The sequence below is a fragment of the Diabrotica undecimpunctata genome, chromosome 10 (genome assembly GCF_040954645.1).
Source record: "Diabrotica undecimpunctata isolate CICGRU chromosome 10, icDiaUnde3, whole genome shotgun sequence".
NCBI classification, from domain to species: domain Eukaryota; kingdom Metazoa; phylum Arthropoda; class Insecta; order Coleoptera; family Chrysomelidae; genus Diabrotica; species Diabrotica undecimpunctata.
This window is the reverse complement of record NC_092812.1, coordinates 47,220,042-47,237,495: the sequence shown is the minus strand read 5'-3', so window position 1 is coordinate 47,237,495 and position 17,454 is coordinate 47,220,042. Positions and strand designations below refer to the sequence as shown.

General features: G+C 31.8%; 1 protein-coding gene across 1 annotated transcript in view; it reads left to right on the top strand.

Annotated features, from left to right (window-relative positions):
• Positions 1–10,237: 10,237 nt before the first annotated feature.
• lgs (BCL9 domain-containing protein legless) overlaps positions 10,238–17,454 on the top strand; it is a 32,703-nt gene continuing 25,486 nt past the window's right edge. Inside the window, 2 exon segments of the mRNA XM_072545859.1 lie at positions 10,238–12,317; positions 15,589–15,823. Of these exon segments, the coding sequence (XP_072401960.1) occupies positions 10,709–12,317; positions 15,589–15,823 (1,844 nt within the window). The 5' untranslated portion in view covers positions 10,238–10,708.

Sequence of the window (17,454 nt, the reverse complement as noted above, 5' to 3'; positions counted from 1 at the left end):
CTAACTTAGTTGCAAGTATTTTATTTAGTAGTTTGAACATTACATGAAGTAAAGTTATTCGTCTATAAGTTTTTATGTCCTCTGTACCTCCTTGTTTTAAATAGTAATAGGGTTATTGCTTCGTTCCAGGTGTTAAGTATTTATTTTGTGCTAAGTGTTTTTCTCGTAGTATATACAAATGATCGTTGTTGTTTTCCTCCATTCTTTGGCATTTCCACATTTTAAGTGCCCGTCTTATTCCATTCTTACTGATTTATTTTTACTGTAATTGACTTAAAATTTATTTTGTCGATTTATCTTTTTTATTATAGAGGTTTTCATAATATTAGTGCGTTATTCGTATAATTTCATTTGTATTAGTAGTATCCACTCCTTGTTTTTTCTTTATACGATTAATCTGTATTAAAAAAAAAGTTTTTGTGAAGTGTTTTCGTCTTAACGATTAACTGAAAACGAACTTCATCAGTAGTGAAAATTAACTGTTGGAAAGAATAACAGACAAAGTGCTCAATATTAAACTGAAAACGGATTCGTGAAAGAAAACGAAGACAGTTGTAGAATGAAGGATAAGCATCGCCCAACGTTTCAATGAGCTGTACATAGGAAGACCTGGGGAAAGAAGAAGATCGTCTGAACATAAACGCAGAAGATATATTTGATGTAAGTGCTGTTCTCTGCTATTTTCTTTTATATACTTATACAGAGTGGACCAAAAGCCTAGAAACGCCTAATCGTCTCAATAAATTTTTTGATTCAAACTATGTAAAAATAAATTTGAACATATTTAAAAGTTTGCTACATTGATAAATTATTGTCTAGCTATTCTTCTTCTTCTTCTAATGGCGCTACAACTCTTTATGCGTCTTGGCATGCTTCAGAACGTTCTTCCATTCTGTCCTGTCGGATACTTTCCTTCGATACTGCCTGATGTTTATGGTTTTAAGATCTTCCTCTACATCGTCTATCTACTTTTTACAGGGCCTTCCTCTTGTATTATTTCCTTAAGGTTTCCATCTCTGGATTACTTTTACAGTTCAATTATCTGAAATTATATCTAAGTAGCCAAGCCAGTTTGGTCTTTGTGACTTTAACAAATTAAACGATATTTGCACTCTGCATTAATTCATCCAGTTCATAGTTCATTTTTATTATCCACGAACCATCGCTACAAAAATATCTATAATAAATATCTTTCGTAATATTTTGCACTTAAATATTCTCAATTGTTAATTGTCTCAATTTTCATCAGTGCTTGAAAGGGTCCACGTTTCACATCCATAGGTGACTACTGGTCTAATTACTGTTTTGTAGATTCTAAGCTTAGACTCACGATTCAGCAACTTACTTTCCATTAAGCATTTGTATGCATAAAAGCACTTATTACAGCTAAGAAGCTGTGCTTGTATTTCTTGACTGACGTTGTTGCTGTCATTTATTATTGAGCCTAGGTAAGGAAAGGTGGAGGCATATTCGTAGGTATGGTTATATACCTTCAAATCATCATGTCGATTCGATTTTGTGCACTCCATATATTTTGTTTTCCTTTCATTTATATTTAAACCAAATATATCGACTTCCCGTTTCAAATCTATAGCTTTTTCCCTTAATACCGTTCTATTGCGGCTTATTATGGCAACATCACCCGCATATGCGCGTATTTGAGTGGATCTTGTATTAATACAGCCGTCCATATCTAGTTTTCTGATAATAGCTACCAAAGTTAGAATAAAAAGTGTTGTTGATAAATGCCTCTGTCATATCTCCAATATTCTTATCATGGACTTGGAACCCACCAAAGTCATTTGTATAAGTTTAACCAGCTTTTTGGGCTTACTAACTTTGTTTAACTAACATGGATAGTTGTTTTAACATTTTTTGTATATCTACTCCATCAAACACCTGTTTGAAATCAATATACAAGTTGTAAATTGGTATGTTATATTCAAGACATTTTCATGTCTACTTCTTAACATTATGTATTTAGTCTATAGTTGATTTCTTTGGTCTGGTACTACATTGGTGTTCACCAATTACTTCGTCCGAAAATTATTCAAGACGGCTGTATATAATTCCTGATAATATCTTATAGGCGACATTTAATACTGGTATGCCCCTATAATTTTCATAGAGTCGTTTGTCTACACTCTTGTACATAGGAAGTATGATTTCTACTTTTCAATCCTCTGGGACGAATTCTAGTGTCCATATGCGGCAGATTAGTTTATGGATACGCTTCGATAGCACATGTCCACTATTCTTTATCAGTTCTGCAGTTATTCCACCTGTGCCAAGCGCTTTGTTATTTTTCAGATGTATTATGACATATAGTTTCTTTCAATATTGGTTCCTCAATTAGTTGTTCCGTTGTGCAATGAATTATTTCTTCTCCTTGGTTTTTTTCTTTTCCTGGGTTTAAGAGCTCTTGAAAATACTCCGCCTTTAGCATGGCGTGGACATTACAGGTTCCCAATGGCAATTACATCATTAAGTTCTTATTTATTGCGTAGCTTTGGTCGTTGTCCTTTAGCCCGTCCGGTTGGTATGTTGTTCATAGCATTAATGATAACTGAGTTTAAGGGTGAATAGGTTATCGGTCTATTGCACTCGATTCCAATGCCAGAGCTGCTGGCTATAGCTTCTTGGTCTACCTATTCAAGTGTTCAAAATGTCCTCCATTGTTAATTTGACAGTATCCTAAACGATGGTAGAATGCATCTGAAATGAGAATTTATTTAACTGTTGTCTTTATTCAATTTGTTATATTGTTCCTACTTTAATTTATTAAAAAGCACGATAATTTATATAAGTTTATTAATCACTAAAAATACATAATTTATTTAAAAGCGAACGTGACAATTAAAAATCGCGGGCGCGGTCTTCGCATCTTAACTAACTGAACTCTCCATATAAAATTTCTCCTTTATATAAACCTCCGTTAGTTCCGGAATTCCCTATAGCAGACTCGAATATTGTTGGTGGTGTTGACAAGAATAACGGGAACGTCATCGAATAAACTAGAAGGAGGTCAACAGCTAAAACTAGTTTTTCAACTGCTTGGAAACCCTCGAGTCGTGGCCCATGACTCATCATTTCAGGTAAATTTCTGCCGGCTAATCGAAGGCTCTCGTAAAATCCAAAACAGAAGTGAATAAACAAGATGTTTACATGCTTTTTAATATGACTCATAATGTTTTACGTAACACATCTATTACATTTCTTCATGTTTCTCTAGAAATTAATATGGGTTTAACATGGTACGGTTTTATAAATTTTCCCCAATAAAAATAATCTTTACGATTCACATCGGGTGAACGAGGAGACCATTCAATACTACCTAATATACCAATCCATCGTCCGAAAAATGTGTGATCTAAATAACGCCGAACATTTACTTATCAAGTTTCTTCAAAGCGCTTTAAAAATTTTTATACCATCGCCTTATAGGATAATGGTTTGGGAAAGTATCGTTGAACTAGTTGACTACTTTACTATAAGATCTTTTTCTATCGCTGTAGCCCCTCATCATTAAAACAGTAATTCCTTCTCTTTCATTAAAAACTATCTTTATTGTAGAATTTTTTAAAACACATAAAACAACTGTCAGCTTTATTTAATACAATTTATTTTACAAAACTTTTTAATAAACATCAAGCTATTGTTAGTTTTATGAATTAATGTCAAAATCACAGCATTCTATATTTACTGAATTACTTCAAAACTATTTGGCACTATGAATTTTTATTTATTTAAAACCTGACTAGATAAAATACCAAGTGTTACATATGGTTAAACTAGTATTAGTATTCCAATAATAACACAATGTATCTGTACTTCTAGCTCTATAGTGTCTTACCATCAATTTTTCTAAATGTTTTCATCTCTGCTGTTTCTAACATCCTTTTTGTCCTCTCTGTGTCAGGTCTTGTTTCTGCCGCGTATGTCATTATTGGTTTGATGACTCTTTTGTAAATTATGCCTTTCGTTTCTTTCCCGATATTTTTATTTCTCCATATTGTTTCATTTAGGCAGCCTGCGGCTCTGTTTGCTCTATTCGCTTGATCGTCCACTTCAGTTTCGAGCTTTCCGTAGCTAGATAATGTGATGCCTAGATATTTAAACTCCATCACTTGCTTTTTTAGTTCTTACTTTTTTATTATTTCATCCATAATCAGGTTGAACAATACAGGAATCAGGGAATCTTCCTGACTTATCCCATTGCCAGCTTCAATAGGTTCAGTTAGTTCTTCTTCTACTTTTACTTTTATTGTATTGTTTTGGTAGATATTTTAGATCGTTTTGCTTATTCCTAAAGTTAGCTCTCTTGCGTACAATAAGTGGATAACGTCCTTTAATTTGACCTTATCAAATGCCTTCTTAAGGCCCACGAAACATAGATATGCCGGTTTGTTGTATTCTAATGATTTCTCTTGCACTTGTCTCATTATAAATATAGCGTCGGTACATGATGTTCCCGACCTTGTTGTTCTTCTACTGGTGTTATAATTTCATTCCGTTTATTTGTTATCACTTTGGTCGTTAATTTTAGTGTTGTGTTTAATAAATTAATTCCTCTGTAATTTTCTGGGTCCGATTTGTCTCCCTTTTTGAAAAGCGGTACCAGGATCCTTGATCTCTATTCTTAAGGAATTCGATTTCGTTCTTTTAGTTTTTGGATTAGTTTTAGTGGTTAAGATCTGGTCCTCCGTACATTAGAAATTCGTTCGGTATTCTGTCCTTTCCTGGTGATGTTTTGTTTTTTAATTTCCTTAATGATTTCTTTATCTCTTCCTCCTCAATATTTATTTTTTCATTTGTTGTTACCTCTGGTGTTGGTGGTTCATTATCGTCACCTTTAAGGATCGAAAGTAGACTGCCCATGTTTACTTCTGAATGTGTTACGTTTTTATTAGTTCGTTCATCTCTTTTCCTTGTCCTCTGATCATTCTCCATATTTCTTTCTGTGTTCCGTAAAAGTCGTGTTTCATCTGTTTTGAGAAGCTCTGCTAGTATTTCCTTTTTATTTTTTTAACAAAAGTATTCGTTTTATTTCTTACTCGCTTATAGTGGTTGTGTGCCTGTTGTATTTATTGTGTTCTGTATTGTTAAAATACTTTCTTCTTTGCTTCACATTTTGTCTTGACTTCCTCTCTAAACCATGGGGTTTTCTTTTTTCATATGTTAGTGTTTGTTACTTTTTTCTCTCCAATTGATTATGTTGCTGCGTTAATTATATTATTTTTGAGTTGTTCCCAGCTTTTCTCGATGATATCGTTTTCTAATAGTTTATTTCCAGCAATCTTCTTTGATATTCTTTTGCTGTATAATGCGTTACAGAAATAGGGTAATTACATTATGCCGCAGAAAATAATTCAGAACCAAATGCTGATTGCCTTTTTAGAATTCCCATATATGCTTTAGAAGTAAAATCAATAATAAATAACCATGGCGATGAAGATGAAAACTGTGTTGGATCTTAAACTTTTCAAAAAAGTATCTAAATAAGACCGAACCTACCACTAGTAAAACTGATCAAATACATAAACCAAAAATTAATATTATTTCTGATAAAGGAATTAACCTAACCAATCCATCACAAAACGTTACAATCAATCTACACAACACTTAACTGCAAACGATAATTATCAGCTATGAAGTACCCACCAATATTAGATGAAATTATAAACAACAAAGCTAACAAAACTATTACAATATTTCATCTAACTTTAGAGTGAGTTAATATTTAAATGTTTAATCCAACGTCATTATATTCTCTTTGTCTTTATCCCTATGAGTCTCCCCCCAGATCTTCTTTGGCCTTTCTCTCCTACTCCTCCCATGAACCCGCATAACAGCAATTCTTTGTATTGGGTGATTAACTGCTTAACTTTGCATGACCAAACCATCTTAACATATGCTCTCTCATTTTGGCATTAATTGGTGCCACTCCTAATATACTCATTCTTAATTTAACCTTTTTTGTCACTCTACTCATCCATATATTCATTCTCATTTCCGCCACATGCATTCGCTGTTTCTCTTTCTTTATAACTAGAGACTGGATTATATGCAAAACGCATGTGCATATATATGCAGCATATTTGTGGGTTTCTTTATAAATGCATATGCTATTCATATTTACTTGATTAAGAGCATATTGCCACATATTTGAAAATATCACATAAATAAAATGGTTTTCTATACATATTTAGATAATAGTTTCTTGGAATTATTCATAGCAGGTACTAGGTAAGGTAACTACGAAATAATAATTTTATTACAAATATCTACTAAACCTACAAGTTTTATTGTTTAGGAAAACCCATCTGGGAATTATTTATCAGAAGAATAGGGCCAACATGCAGGTAGATATTATACAGTAAATTCGTTTTTAAATTCTCTTTACCAGCTGGCAAAGCAACTTGTGATTGTGAATATTGTGCTTATAAAATAAAAATAATTTCTTTTTTGAAAATATGCCGAAAGTAGCGAAACAAAAATCAAGTCTATTGCGGAGTGGGGTTGGTGGCAACAGTGAAATGAAGATTATAGACAATGAAAGTGTTTTCTGTACTATTTGTGATAAAAAGGTGAGTCCACTTATATTTTAACGATTTAAAAATTTAATTTAAAATCTCATTTTTGCAAGAAAATCGGTATACCTATACTAAACATGTAACAGTTTGACTATTGGCGGTAGTTTTCTTTATGTTTACGCACAATAGGTCGTTAAGGCCTAGGGCATTTTTTTTTAAAACATAATCCTAATATTAACTAATTACAATCATTTTAAACAAAACTTTAACTTAAATATGTATATACAACATTCTTAACTACTCTGAAGGACCTGGTGGACAATATTTCTTCATTCGCTTCTATTTTGTGCTTTACTTTTCCAGTCCCTCACGTGTATAAGGTCTTCCTCCACTTTACTAATCCACCTCGTTCTGGGTCTACCTCTTCTTTTGGGGCCGATCAGTTTAGGCATTAAATTTGCTGCCATTCTTTCCACATGTCCCAATCATCTGATTCTTTGTGACTTAACGAACTTGGTAATGGTAGGTTCTTTGTATAAAGCCATTAATTCATTGTTGGTTCTTCTCTCCCAACCATCTTCTGTCTTCCGTCCTCCGAATATGCGTCTCAATATTTTCTTTTCTCATCTTTCCAGAGTATCTTCTTCCTTCATGTTTATAAACAATTGCGCCGTGAATTAAAAAAAATAGGTTCTGTGGGTTGTACAAACTTTTTTAAATGTGTTTTTTAAAACCTTTAAGTTGATTTATTTTTTTTTGTAAAGGTAAAAAACGGCGCAGATAATTAAATTGTTTATAAAGTGAAAAATGCTACCTCATTCTACATCAATTATTATTGTAAGTAATCAGTTAAAAATGAATATACTTTTTTAAAAACATGAAAAATTAAGATCTTATGAAGAAAATCAGACCAAAAAAACCATTGTAAGTATGTATTAACAAAGCACCTATACAGCCACTTGAAAATGACCTTTTATCTCTCAAATGGGATAAACAAATAGAATTGTTTAAAAACTCCTCGACCGATTGGGCCCAACTTTCGCAAATATAGCAACTGCATAATAATTCACATTGTAAAATGTTTTTATTGTTTATTTTAATAATGATAGACAATTTATGAAAAACGCTTACTTTCGAGTTTAATTTGCAATAACTTTTTTGTTCATAAACATTTTGTGATTTAGAAAGTCTCATTTTAAAGAGCAAGTATTTTCAAGAAATTCGACTGTAAAACGTTTTCATCTATAATGCGTAGTTTTTTCACAATATTGAAATCAATGAAAAAGTCGCTTTTTTGCTTAAATGTTAATAAAAAGCTGGGTATCCTGGGGTAAAACACGATTAACAGTAATGAAGAACAGGTACTTCAGAAAACACCAGCACTGGTGCTGGTGTAGAAATAGATTACAATAATACTATACAAAGTACGAAAAAGTTTGTATCTTTGAATTAAAATTTGGACTCTAGAAAATCACGAAAATCAAGTATTTTTACCACAATCATTTTATTACAAATACGTATATAAACAAAAAAGTCACGATGTCTACGAATATCTCACGAAGTAACTTACAAATAAAAGAAAGATATTACCATTATATTACTACAAAATAAGAAAGTCAAGGTGAAGAAAATGGATTTGATATACCTAGGGCAGTTTATAAAAAACTCTACATTTAGAAATAAAAAACATGTCCAAAAACCATGTAGAAATGATTAAGAAACAGGATAAAATCAAAAATAGACGAGATATAACTAAAATAAAAGAATTGATCAACTCAGAATCTCCGCCCAAATCACCGTTGCCAGAAGTTTTATAATCTATACAAAGTCCTACATTTTTTCATTTACAAATTAGCAATGCTAAAATTAAAATAGATTATTGGTAATTTCAGATTTATAATCTATCGAATGTCAAATAATAAAATTTTTATCACTTCAAAATCATTATATAAATGAAATTAAAAAATGGACAAATGGACTATCAACCACTTTTGACGCAACTCGTACCGCATCATAGAAAGCTACAATTAATTCAACTAAACCCTATTTTAAAGAATATACCACAATGAGTTATATTCGGTAGCCCCTTAGGGTGACGTTAACTGTAAAGAAGGCGATGATTACATATAAACAAGTTTACAATACGAAGTCCTGTGAATGTATACCTAACTTAAAATTGTCACATTTGGTCAGATTTTGTAAAATAAAGTAGTCCAAAAATTTGAGAAGCCGGCACAACATTTATGACATTATTAGTATTGTCCAAACAGTAGGTATTAGGTATAATCATCCTTTCTATTATGTATCTAAGATCTTGCCCGATAAAAATCTATATAAAGGTCATGTACCTGTCCCGTTAGGATTTTAAGCTATATTTAGAAAAATTTAAGAAGGATTTTATATGTAATAGAATAATTTTTAAAATTAAAATCTTTATAATAATTTATTGTTAACGGTATATTTACATGTTTACATGTAAGGTTTACATGTTTTAAAATGTGTAAGAAACGATAACATTAACAGAAGGTGAAAACAAAATGGTGCACAAACGTCACCTTCCACATCCCCTCTCCCTTTGTTACTACTTTTCTAACCGGTCTTTTACGACTAGGAAGTTATATTTTTAACCTCTCATTTAAAAATTCAAATATTTTAAAATGGGGTCAAAATTATCATGTATAGTTAGAATTATCATTCTACTTGAATTATTCTTAATTGAAGGATAGAAAATGGAGAATAAGGTAGTATAAACAAAGACACAGTTGCCGCTTTTAAATGCATACACCTATTTGAATTCGTAATAATTATTGGAAACCAGTTTATTCTATAGTAGGTCTCTGTGATAAATATACTTAAACTGTATACTATAATAGCAATATAATATTTTATTTATACGTTATTAAAATTTCCTAATAGTTATCGCAACAGTAAATGTATTGCAACAGAATTCTTCTACCAATTCTTGCTAGCTTTCAATTTTTAGGATAGATGGCAAAAGTAGAAGCATATAATATGTTTTATTATAAAAGATAATAGACTTTTAATAAATTTAACTAACTTTATACCAACAAATATATCAAATAGAAAGAAAATTAAAGGTTTAAAGTATTTGTTCATTTAATTGGTATTTATAGAAAGTGCTTTTTAATGACCTACCAATTCATTTATTGGTTATATAATTTAAGATTTATAGTTAATTTTTATTTAAATAGTAAAATGAGTAGTTTGGTTTTTTGATATTACTTAATGCTAGTTTACAAACATTTCTTCAGGTTTTTTTGAATTTGTTTAGTAACTTTTAAGAACAAATATTGGTAATGACGTTTACCAGTGCTGCCACAGTCACCTATTTTTAAGTAGGGCTAGTGATTTTGATTTGTATATAAAATATTTTCTTGTATTGTTTTGTTTGATACAATTTTTAAATTACAAAGTTAAAAACTAAATTTGAAGCAAAAGTTCTGGTTTTTAAAAAATCTTGTCTGTATTATAGTTGCATGTATAATTCTCAAAAAACATTTAAATCAAGTACATACTACAAAAAGACGCAAAACCAATTTTAATAGTTAACTCTTGAACAATATGAATATTTTTTATATGCTTATCATAAAAACAACACAATTTTAACAATATTTATTCGATCATGAGGCAATCAACCGTTTTTTTAACAAAAATTTCTTTTTTTTTAAATCACCGATTTTCAGTCACTGAAGGATGGCAGCATTGTAACCCAGTTGACTATTTTTCAGTTGGTAGCAGCGTGTATGGACAGTTTGGCATTTTGTGATGTGAGGATTTTTGTTGAAAGTTTTTTTAATGGATTAATAGAGAAAATCTCAAAAGTAATTGATGTCATTTAGAAGCTTTTTTAATATTAACTTAAAATATCGGAAAACGGATAACTGTGCGATGCCATGGAGGTCCAAAATAGCCTGTATGCGTCTCTTCAAATTTGGTTAAGAGATGAAAATAAAAAATGATGGAATGCAAATAAAAACATTAGAACATATGTGATGTGAAACATAAATTAGTGGTATTAAAATAAAAGGAATGACTATAAATAAATAGTGTTGATCTCAGGGGCTAAGATTATAATACTGGAAAGAGACTAGTTAAGTGAATGGTAGTAGTGATAGTGCAGCATGAAAGGAAGGGGTATGTGATAAAAGTGCGAAATGATCAAGGAAAAAGCCGAAAAGAGTTCGGAAACAACAAAAGATGAGGCTGGCAGTTCAGATAAAGAGACTGCTAGCACGGAAGTGCGAGTTAAAAAGGAAGAAGAGACTAGTGTTAAGAAAGAACCCTGTACAGGTCCTATCACTAAAAATGGGGGTATTGTTGGTTCAACGAATACTGGTTCTTTACAAACAACATTGGATCGAAAACCTGAGGTGCATTCAGAGGAATCATTAAGTGTTCCAGGGCCTGATACTAGTGCACTGCCTCTCAAAGAAGAATGTATAGATGGGGAGTTAGGAGGAGATGCATTTGGACTGGGGTTGCCTACTACTGGAGGCAGTTCACATTCTCAGCCTCCAGAAGGAGTGCAACCCCTAGTAAGTAATGTAATAAATAAGCAACCCAATTCTATGGAAGTAAACTACATGCAACAACAAAGTCAAATCTTTGTGTTTTCTACAATATTGGCAAATTCAGGTGCAGAAGAAGTGATACAAGGTAGATATCCTTCAATAATAGCTTATCATTGTGCCCAACCTGGTACAAAAAAGTACTTAGAAAAAAACCCACTTAAAGTAACCCAGTTTAACCGCCAAAATCCAGCCCAGTGGCTTTCAAATATAGCAATGATGAAAAATAAAAGTTGTACCAGAAGCCCAGGGCTTGTCTCTAAACCTCCAACTACCTTGGACAATTTTTTGGGACCTGATCCTTTAGATGATATGGTAGGTCTGGATGAGACAAACATAGCCTGGGATACAAAAAATAATCATTTAGAAGGTCTAGATGCTGCTGTTTCTAATGGATTACCTGATGTGGTGCCTGATATGGATGCTTGCAGTCCTTCCTTAGCAAATGTTCAGCCCTCATTGCAGGGTGTCAAAGTGCCTGACGAGAATCTCACTCCCCAACAGCGCCAACACAGAGAAGTACAATTGGCTACAATAAGAAAAATGCAACAAATGCTCTTTCCTGAAAGTCAAAGTATGGAAGGAGTTCCAGGGGGTGCTGGTGGTGGAAATGCTCCTGGAACAGGAAGTAATGTACCAGCTGACTCAAATCTTCCTCCTGGTGCAGCACCTCCTAACAGTGGGCAGTTGGAATGGCAGAAGTTACATCAATTTTATGATGACCCAAAAAGAAAACAAGGTCCTGGTCCTGTAGTTGCAGTGGGTCCAGTAAGTGGTGGTAGTACTGGTCCAAACATGCCAGTCGGAAGTGGGGGACCAGCAGTGATGCCTCGAGGTGTTCCTGGGCCAGGACCAAGATTACAAGGACCTCCCCCTCCTTATCATCAAACACCTCGTTCTGCCAGTGTTCCCATAGCTTTACAAAGTCCAAATCCTACATCTCCAAATAATCCAACATCGAATTTATCACTACCTTCACCTAGAGCCTCATCAGCTCTAAATTCACCTGCAGATCCTAATAGGCCTTTTGGATTAAGTAGGCATATGAGTACTGGACAAAGCCCTACCTCACAAGACTCTCCCTCTGCACCAAGACTTAATCATAGTAATCCTAGTACACCATTATCATCACATCACCTATCTCCCAGTGTAACAAACAGTAGCACTGAGCCAACATCAACCCATCAGTCTACAGGTAAGCCTATTATATTATATGTTTACATCATAAATCAATTATTAAAAAATTTCTATTTTATCTATTTCTATTTTAATTCCCATGCCTTCATATACTAAGTTACAGTCAATAGTATTTGTTATACTTAAATTAATGTTTTATTTTTAATAATTTGACTTTTTCCATCCTCTTGGACCTACTGCGATCTTTATACATTTCATACCATTCTCTTTATTCTAGTTTTTATTCTAGGCTAAGTTTTAAGCACTAGCGAAGTACTCTCTTTATTCCATCTCTTGCCATAACCTATAGTTGTATATATCACACTTTCTACTTACTAAGTTGTTACTTGTACTAACTTGTTACTCAGATTAATTTGTGGTGTTGAATAAAACCCTGATTATTATAAAAATGGTCCTAAAGTACCAAGTATATTAAAAATATATGCACACCATAAATATGAACACATTCTACAAAGTAAGCCCATCATTAATTTCTATCTGTCATTATTTTACCTTGTTGTTTTCATCTTCTATTGTTTTTAAATTTTCAGACTACTAATCTTTCATATGAACTGTAGACTTTAATACCTAGATCCACATTCTAATAATATGTTATGTATTAAATACACTGGTAGTTGAATTTCTCTCATATATATCATTATTTGAGTATTATTACCATAAATGGATTATACAGCCAGGTTATCTTCAGTGTTTTAGAATTTATCAGCTCTTTTCTGTAGTTCTTTTGCAGTTTGCAAGTTGTTAGGTTTATGAGTTAACAGCATGTGTTGACATACCAATTTTATTTTAATTACAGCTGTGTATCTTCTTTCTTCTTAGTGTGATGTCTCCCTACGGAGGTTGGCAATTATAATGGCTATTTGATTGTATGTATCTATGTATCTTAATAGAGCTCTATTACCATGTTTACTTCAGTTATCTTATCAGTCTCTGAAATTTATTATTGATCTACTCTTAACCCATGCGATTTCTTTTATTTGAGCTCTTTATTACTAAATTCAATAATATAGTTTTTTAATTTTTGAATGTAGGTATACCATATTTTAGATATGAAATGTGGCTACAATATTGAGGAACAATTATATTTTCTGCTGTTTGAAGTATTTCAGAAAAAAAAGTATTGTCCTGATTAAACATTTGGCTGAATTAAAAATTAGTAAAGTGTAGTTTTATTAAATTGTATAAACTTAATAGCAAAGTTTCCACCAAAAATTAGGCTTATTTTGATAGTTGATTTTCTCGAGAACAGATTAATAGATTCAGCTATAATTTTTTTATTATTTTAGACTTTGTCTTTGGTATTTACATGGTTGGGCAAAGGTTTACTCAAACTTCTCTTTTGGGCTTATACCAGATGTAAGAAAAAAAATGTTTTTCTTATGTTAAGTTTGAGACACCCTGTAGGGAGTACAAGGTACAAGGGTGGGTTTACATTAAAACCATGTTGTAATCTCATGTTTTGTAAACATTTTGTTTTTTAATTACTATGATATATTTAACCGTCCAGTGGATGGGTGAAATATAATTAAACAAACACACAGGTGAGGCATGTGAAGCCCAAAATGAAAAATTTCGAAAAAAATAAAATGAAATAAATTTTCTTAAACTATATACCCATTGTGTATTTCTATAATAGTAGCATCTGCTGATTCAATATAATTGCAATATTCAAAATTTGTTATAAATAAATAAACAAATAAAAATCAACATTTTTCGCATTTTGTTTTATTTTTAGTTACAACGAAATAAGAAAAGGTAACTCAGAAGTAAATATTCCATTTTAAAGGAAAAATAACATTGTAATAATTAACAAACAATAATGTTTAAAAAAAAAGTCCATACTCCATACAGAAAATACTCGTAATTAAATTCAGTCTTATAAATATCTGTTTTTTCTGAAATACTTGCAATAACTTCTTTTGTTTGGAGAAGGTGTTGGGTCCTCTCCCATTCAAGCATATTTTTTCCCTGTTTATGGACGTGTATATCCATAATAATAAGGAATAAAAGTCTTGCAGTCTTCTGTCACTCTCTCATCTCCAATCTTGTCTCACTCTTTCTCAAGTTTCTTTTTTTTTATTATTTCTGTTATTAGGTCTACTATCAAGCTAAAGTTCTCTGCGTTTTGCATGGCTACAGTCATTATATTCTCGGTGTTATCTCTCCTAGACCTGTTCTCATTTTTTGCTGTTTATCGTGAAAATGTTGCAATGAAATATGTAATGCTCTGTGTTGTCGCGCACATTCCATACATAAATCGTCTTCAGTTTTCCTTAAGTGATATGTATAAGACCTAAATGAACCATGTCCAGTCAGGAATTGTATAAAAAAGTAATTTGTTCTTTTTAAACCTACATTATTTCACATCTGGAATTAGTGTCTTTGTCCATTGTGCTTTTTCTGTCTATGCCTCCCATTCTTGTTGCCATTCATTTAGCATTTGTTCTCTTATCTCGGCTTTTACCTGTGTTAGGTGGCTGTTATCATTGTTATATAAGATCTTAAGTTATTTCGCGGGCTAGCGTCGATGTAGTCTGGTACGCATTTAGGAGGGTTGACTGTACCGCCTGGAGATACATTTTCCTTTTATAAGTAAAAGTGGGTAAGAGAGTAAAAGAGGGTAAAAACGGTATTCCATGTTGCGTTGGTTCCCGTCTTTAGATTTTACTATTTTCTATTATGTATTTTCTCTTTCTCCCAGGTATAGGTGTCGATCAGAACTCTTATTTGAAGTAGAGGGGAATCTCGAGATATTAGTTTACATTATGTTTCTTTCAGTTTTTAAAGTTTTTTGCATATTGTTATTTTTGGTTGGTAATTTAGTATTGTTTTTAATAAAACCGTCTGTTTTCTTTATTTTTAAAGATATCAGGGAAACGAAAAATTCAAAATGTTCACAAAATATGAGACTACAAAGTCATGAGATCATGATTTTGATGTAAACTCACCCTTGTACCTTGTTCTCCCTACAGGGTATTTCAAACATAACATAAGAAAATCATTTTTTTCTTCCACCCGGTATGAGCCTAAAAGAGAAGTTTGAATAAACCTTTGCCTAGCAGTGTAAATACCAACGAAAAAATCTAAAATAATTTAAAAAAAATAGTGGAATCCGTTAATCCATGCACGAAAAAATCAGCTATCAAAATGAGCATAATTTTTGGTGGTCCAAAACTTATATTTGTAAAAATAAGTTTTCTTCTATGTTCACTTTCTATAATTATAGAAATATTAATAAAACTATGTTTTGTAATGTCTTTTTTTTTCAGCTGATGGAATGTTTGGCAGAACTTTACAATCTATGGCACAACAAAAGCAACATATTAGTACTTCAACGACCTCGTGTGCAACAACACCAACAACAGGTGTTGTTAAAGAACCAAATCTTATGCCTGTACCTTCACCTCAGCAAATACAGTACCTCAATACTTTTGAGGGACAAGAACTGATAATCCAGAAACAGCCAAATACCAGCTTAAAAGAAGGAAATATCATATCACCTCCGTAAGTTTTTTTTATTTTGTAGATAGTTTTTTTTTCAGTTTATTCATTTTTATTTTATTTATTTAACGGGAAACCCCCTTTAGAGTATTTATATTATATAAATTATAGTTATAGTTGTACAATATACAAGTTTAACTCATGACACATTAATAAACCAAGAGCCCGAGCTATGTTGGTTTTATAAGTACTACATTAACAATGGTTTTACAAAGTTTAAAGAAGATATTTTTAGTTAAAACATTTGATTAAGTAATCTATGTTAATACAGAAAGGTTTTTTTCATTAATTCAAAAGATACAATAAGGAACTGAAATGATTCAACTCTGATTGGTCTTGAAGTAGTTATCAAAAAGTAATTGTTTTAATTCAAATTTAAATCTTCCTATTTGACTTTCCTTCATATTACTGGGCAACTTATTATACAAGATCAGGCATATTTGAGTATGTGCTTCTTTGCGCACCAGATTTTGCATTCTTCCTGTATGAAAAGTACCCCTTTGCTTAGTATGATAGTCATGTACATCTTTGGTCAGTATTAAGGCAATATTTGTAAGTACTTGAGAAAGTTTAATTTATGAATTAATACACAAGCTTGCATAGTATACATTGATTCAATATTGAGTATTCTTCGATTGTAGAGATCTTCTGTCACATGCAGGTGTGGCAGTTGAAAAACATATTTAATAGCCCTGTCTTGTAATACCATGAGAGGATGAAGCTGTTTGTGATTGGTATTATCCCATATGATGGTTAAATACATATGTAAGCTTATTAGAGGATAGATAATACACCATTTTACAATGAAAGAGACATAAATTTAGCAATTCTTTTTGGCATGCCCACTGCTGAAGCTATTTTATGATACATGTGTAATATGTGTTGCTTCCAAGTAAGTTGTTTATCTATGTACAATCCAAGATATTTTATCATCTCCTTTTTATTAAATTTGAATTTTCCAAAGTTCAACTGCATCTCCCTATGTGCATTTACATCTCAAATTATCATATAACTGCAGTTATTGATATTAAGTGAGAGTTTGTGATACTTAAGCCACTCATCTATTTCCATTTAGAACATTAGAGCCATCAGAACTTCTTTAGGATCTTTATTTTTAATTTGAGTTCCATAAATCTCCAGGCTGTAGGAATATTTTTTAATTTTTAATTCGCATATTCTTTTCTATAAATAGCTGCATGACTTTGGTTTTTAGTTGTATATTTTCTTTCTTCATATCTAGCAGTTCTTGTAGTGCACTTTTGTTTTCCAACATGAGAGAATCAAATTTATTACTTAAGAAAGCCATAGATTCTTTAATCTTTTGAAAAGATTTTTGAAACTTAATGATTTCATTTGGTTTCAAGTTTCTTCTTTACGCTATACAGTGATTTACCCGTCATTAATATTTTAAAGTACAGTGAAACCTGTGAAAAACGGACTCGCGTGTCATGAACCAATTTTCAGGTATAGATAGCATTCCGCTTTGTCCAGTTTATGTTTTTATCTTACATATAGGGGATCATCTAAATTTTCGACATAGGTACATAGGATTCTGTGTTACTGGTTTTGCTATATAAGGTTTTTTTACATAATCTTCATATTAGAATCTTTCATGTATAAACTGTTATTTTAAA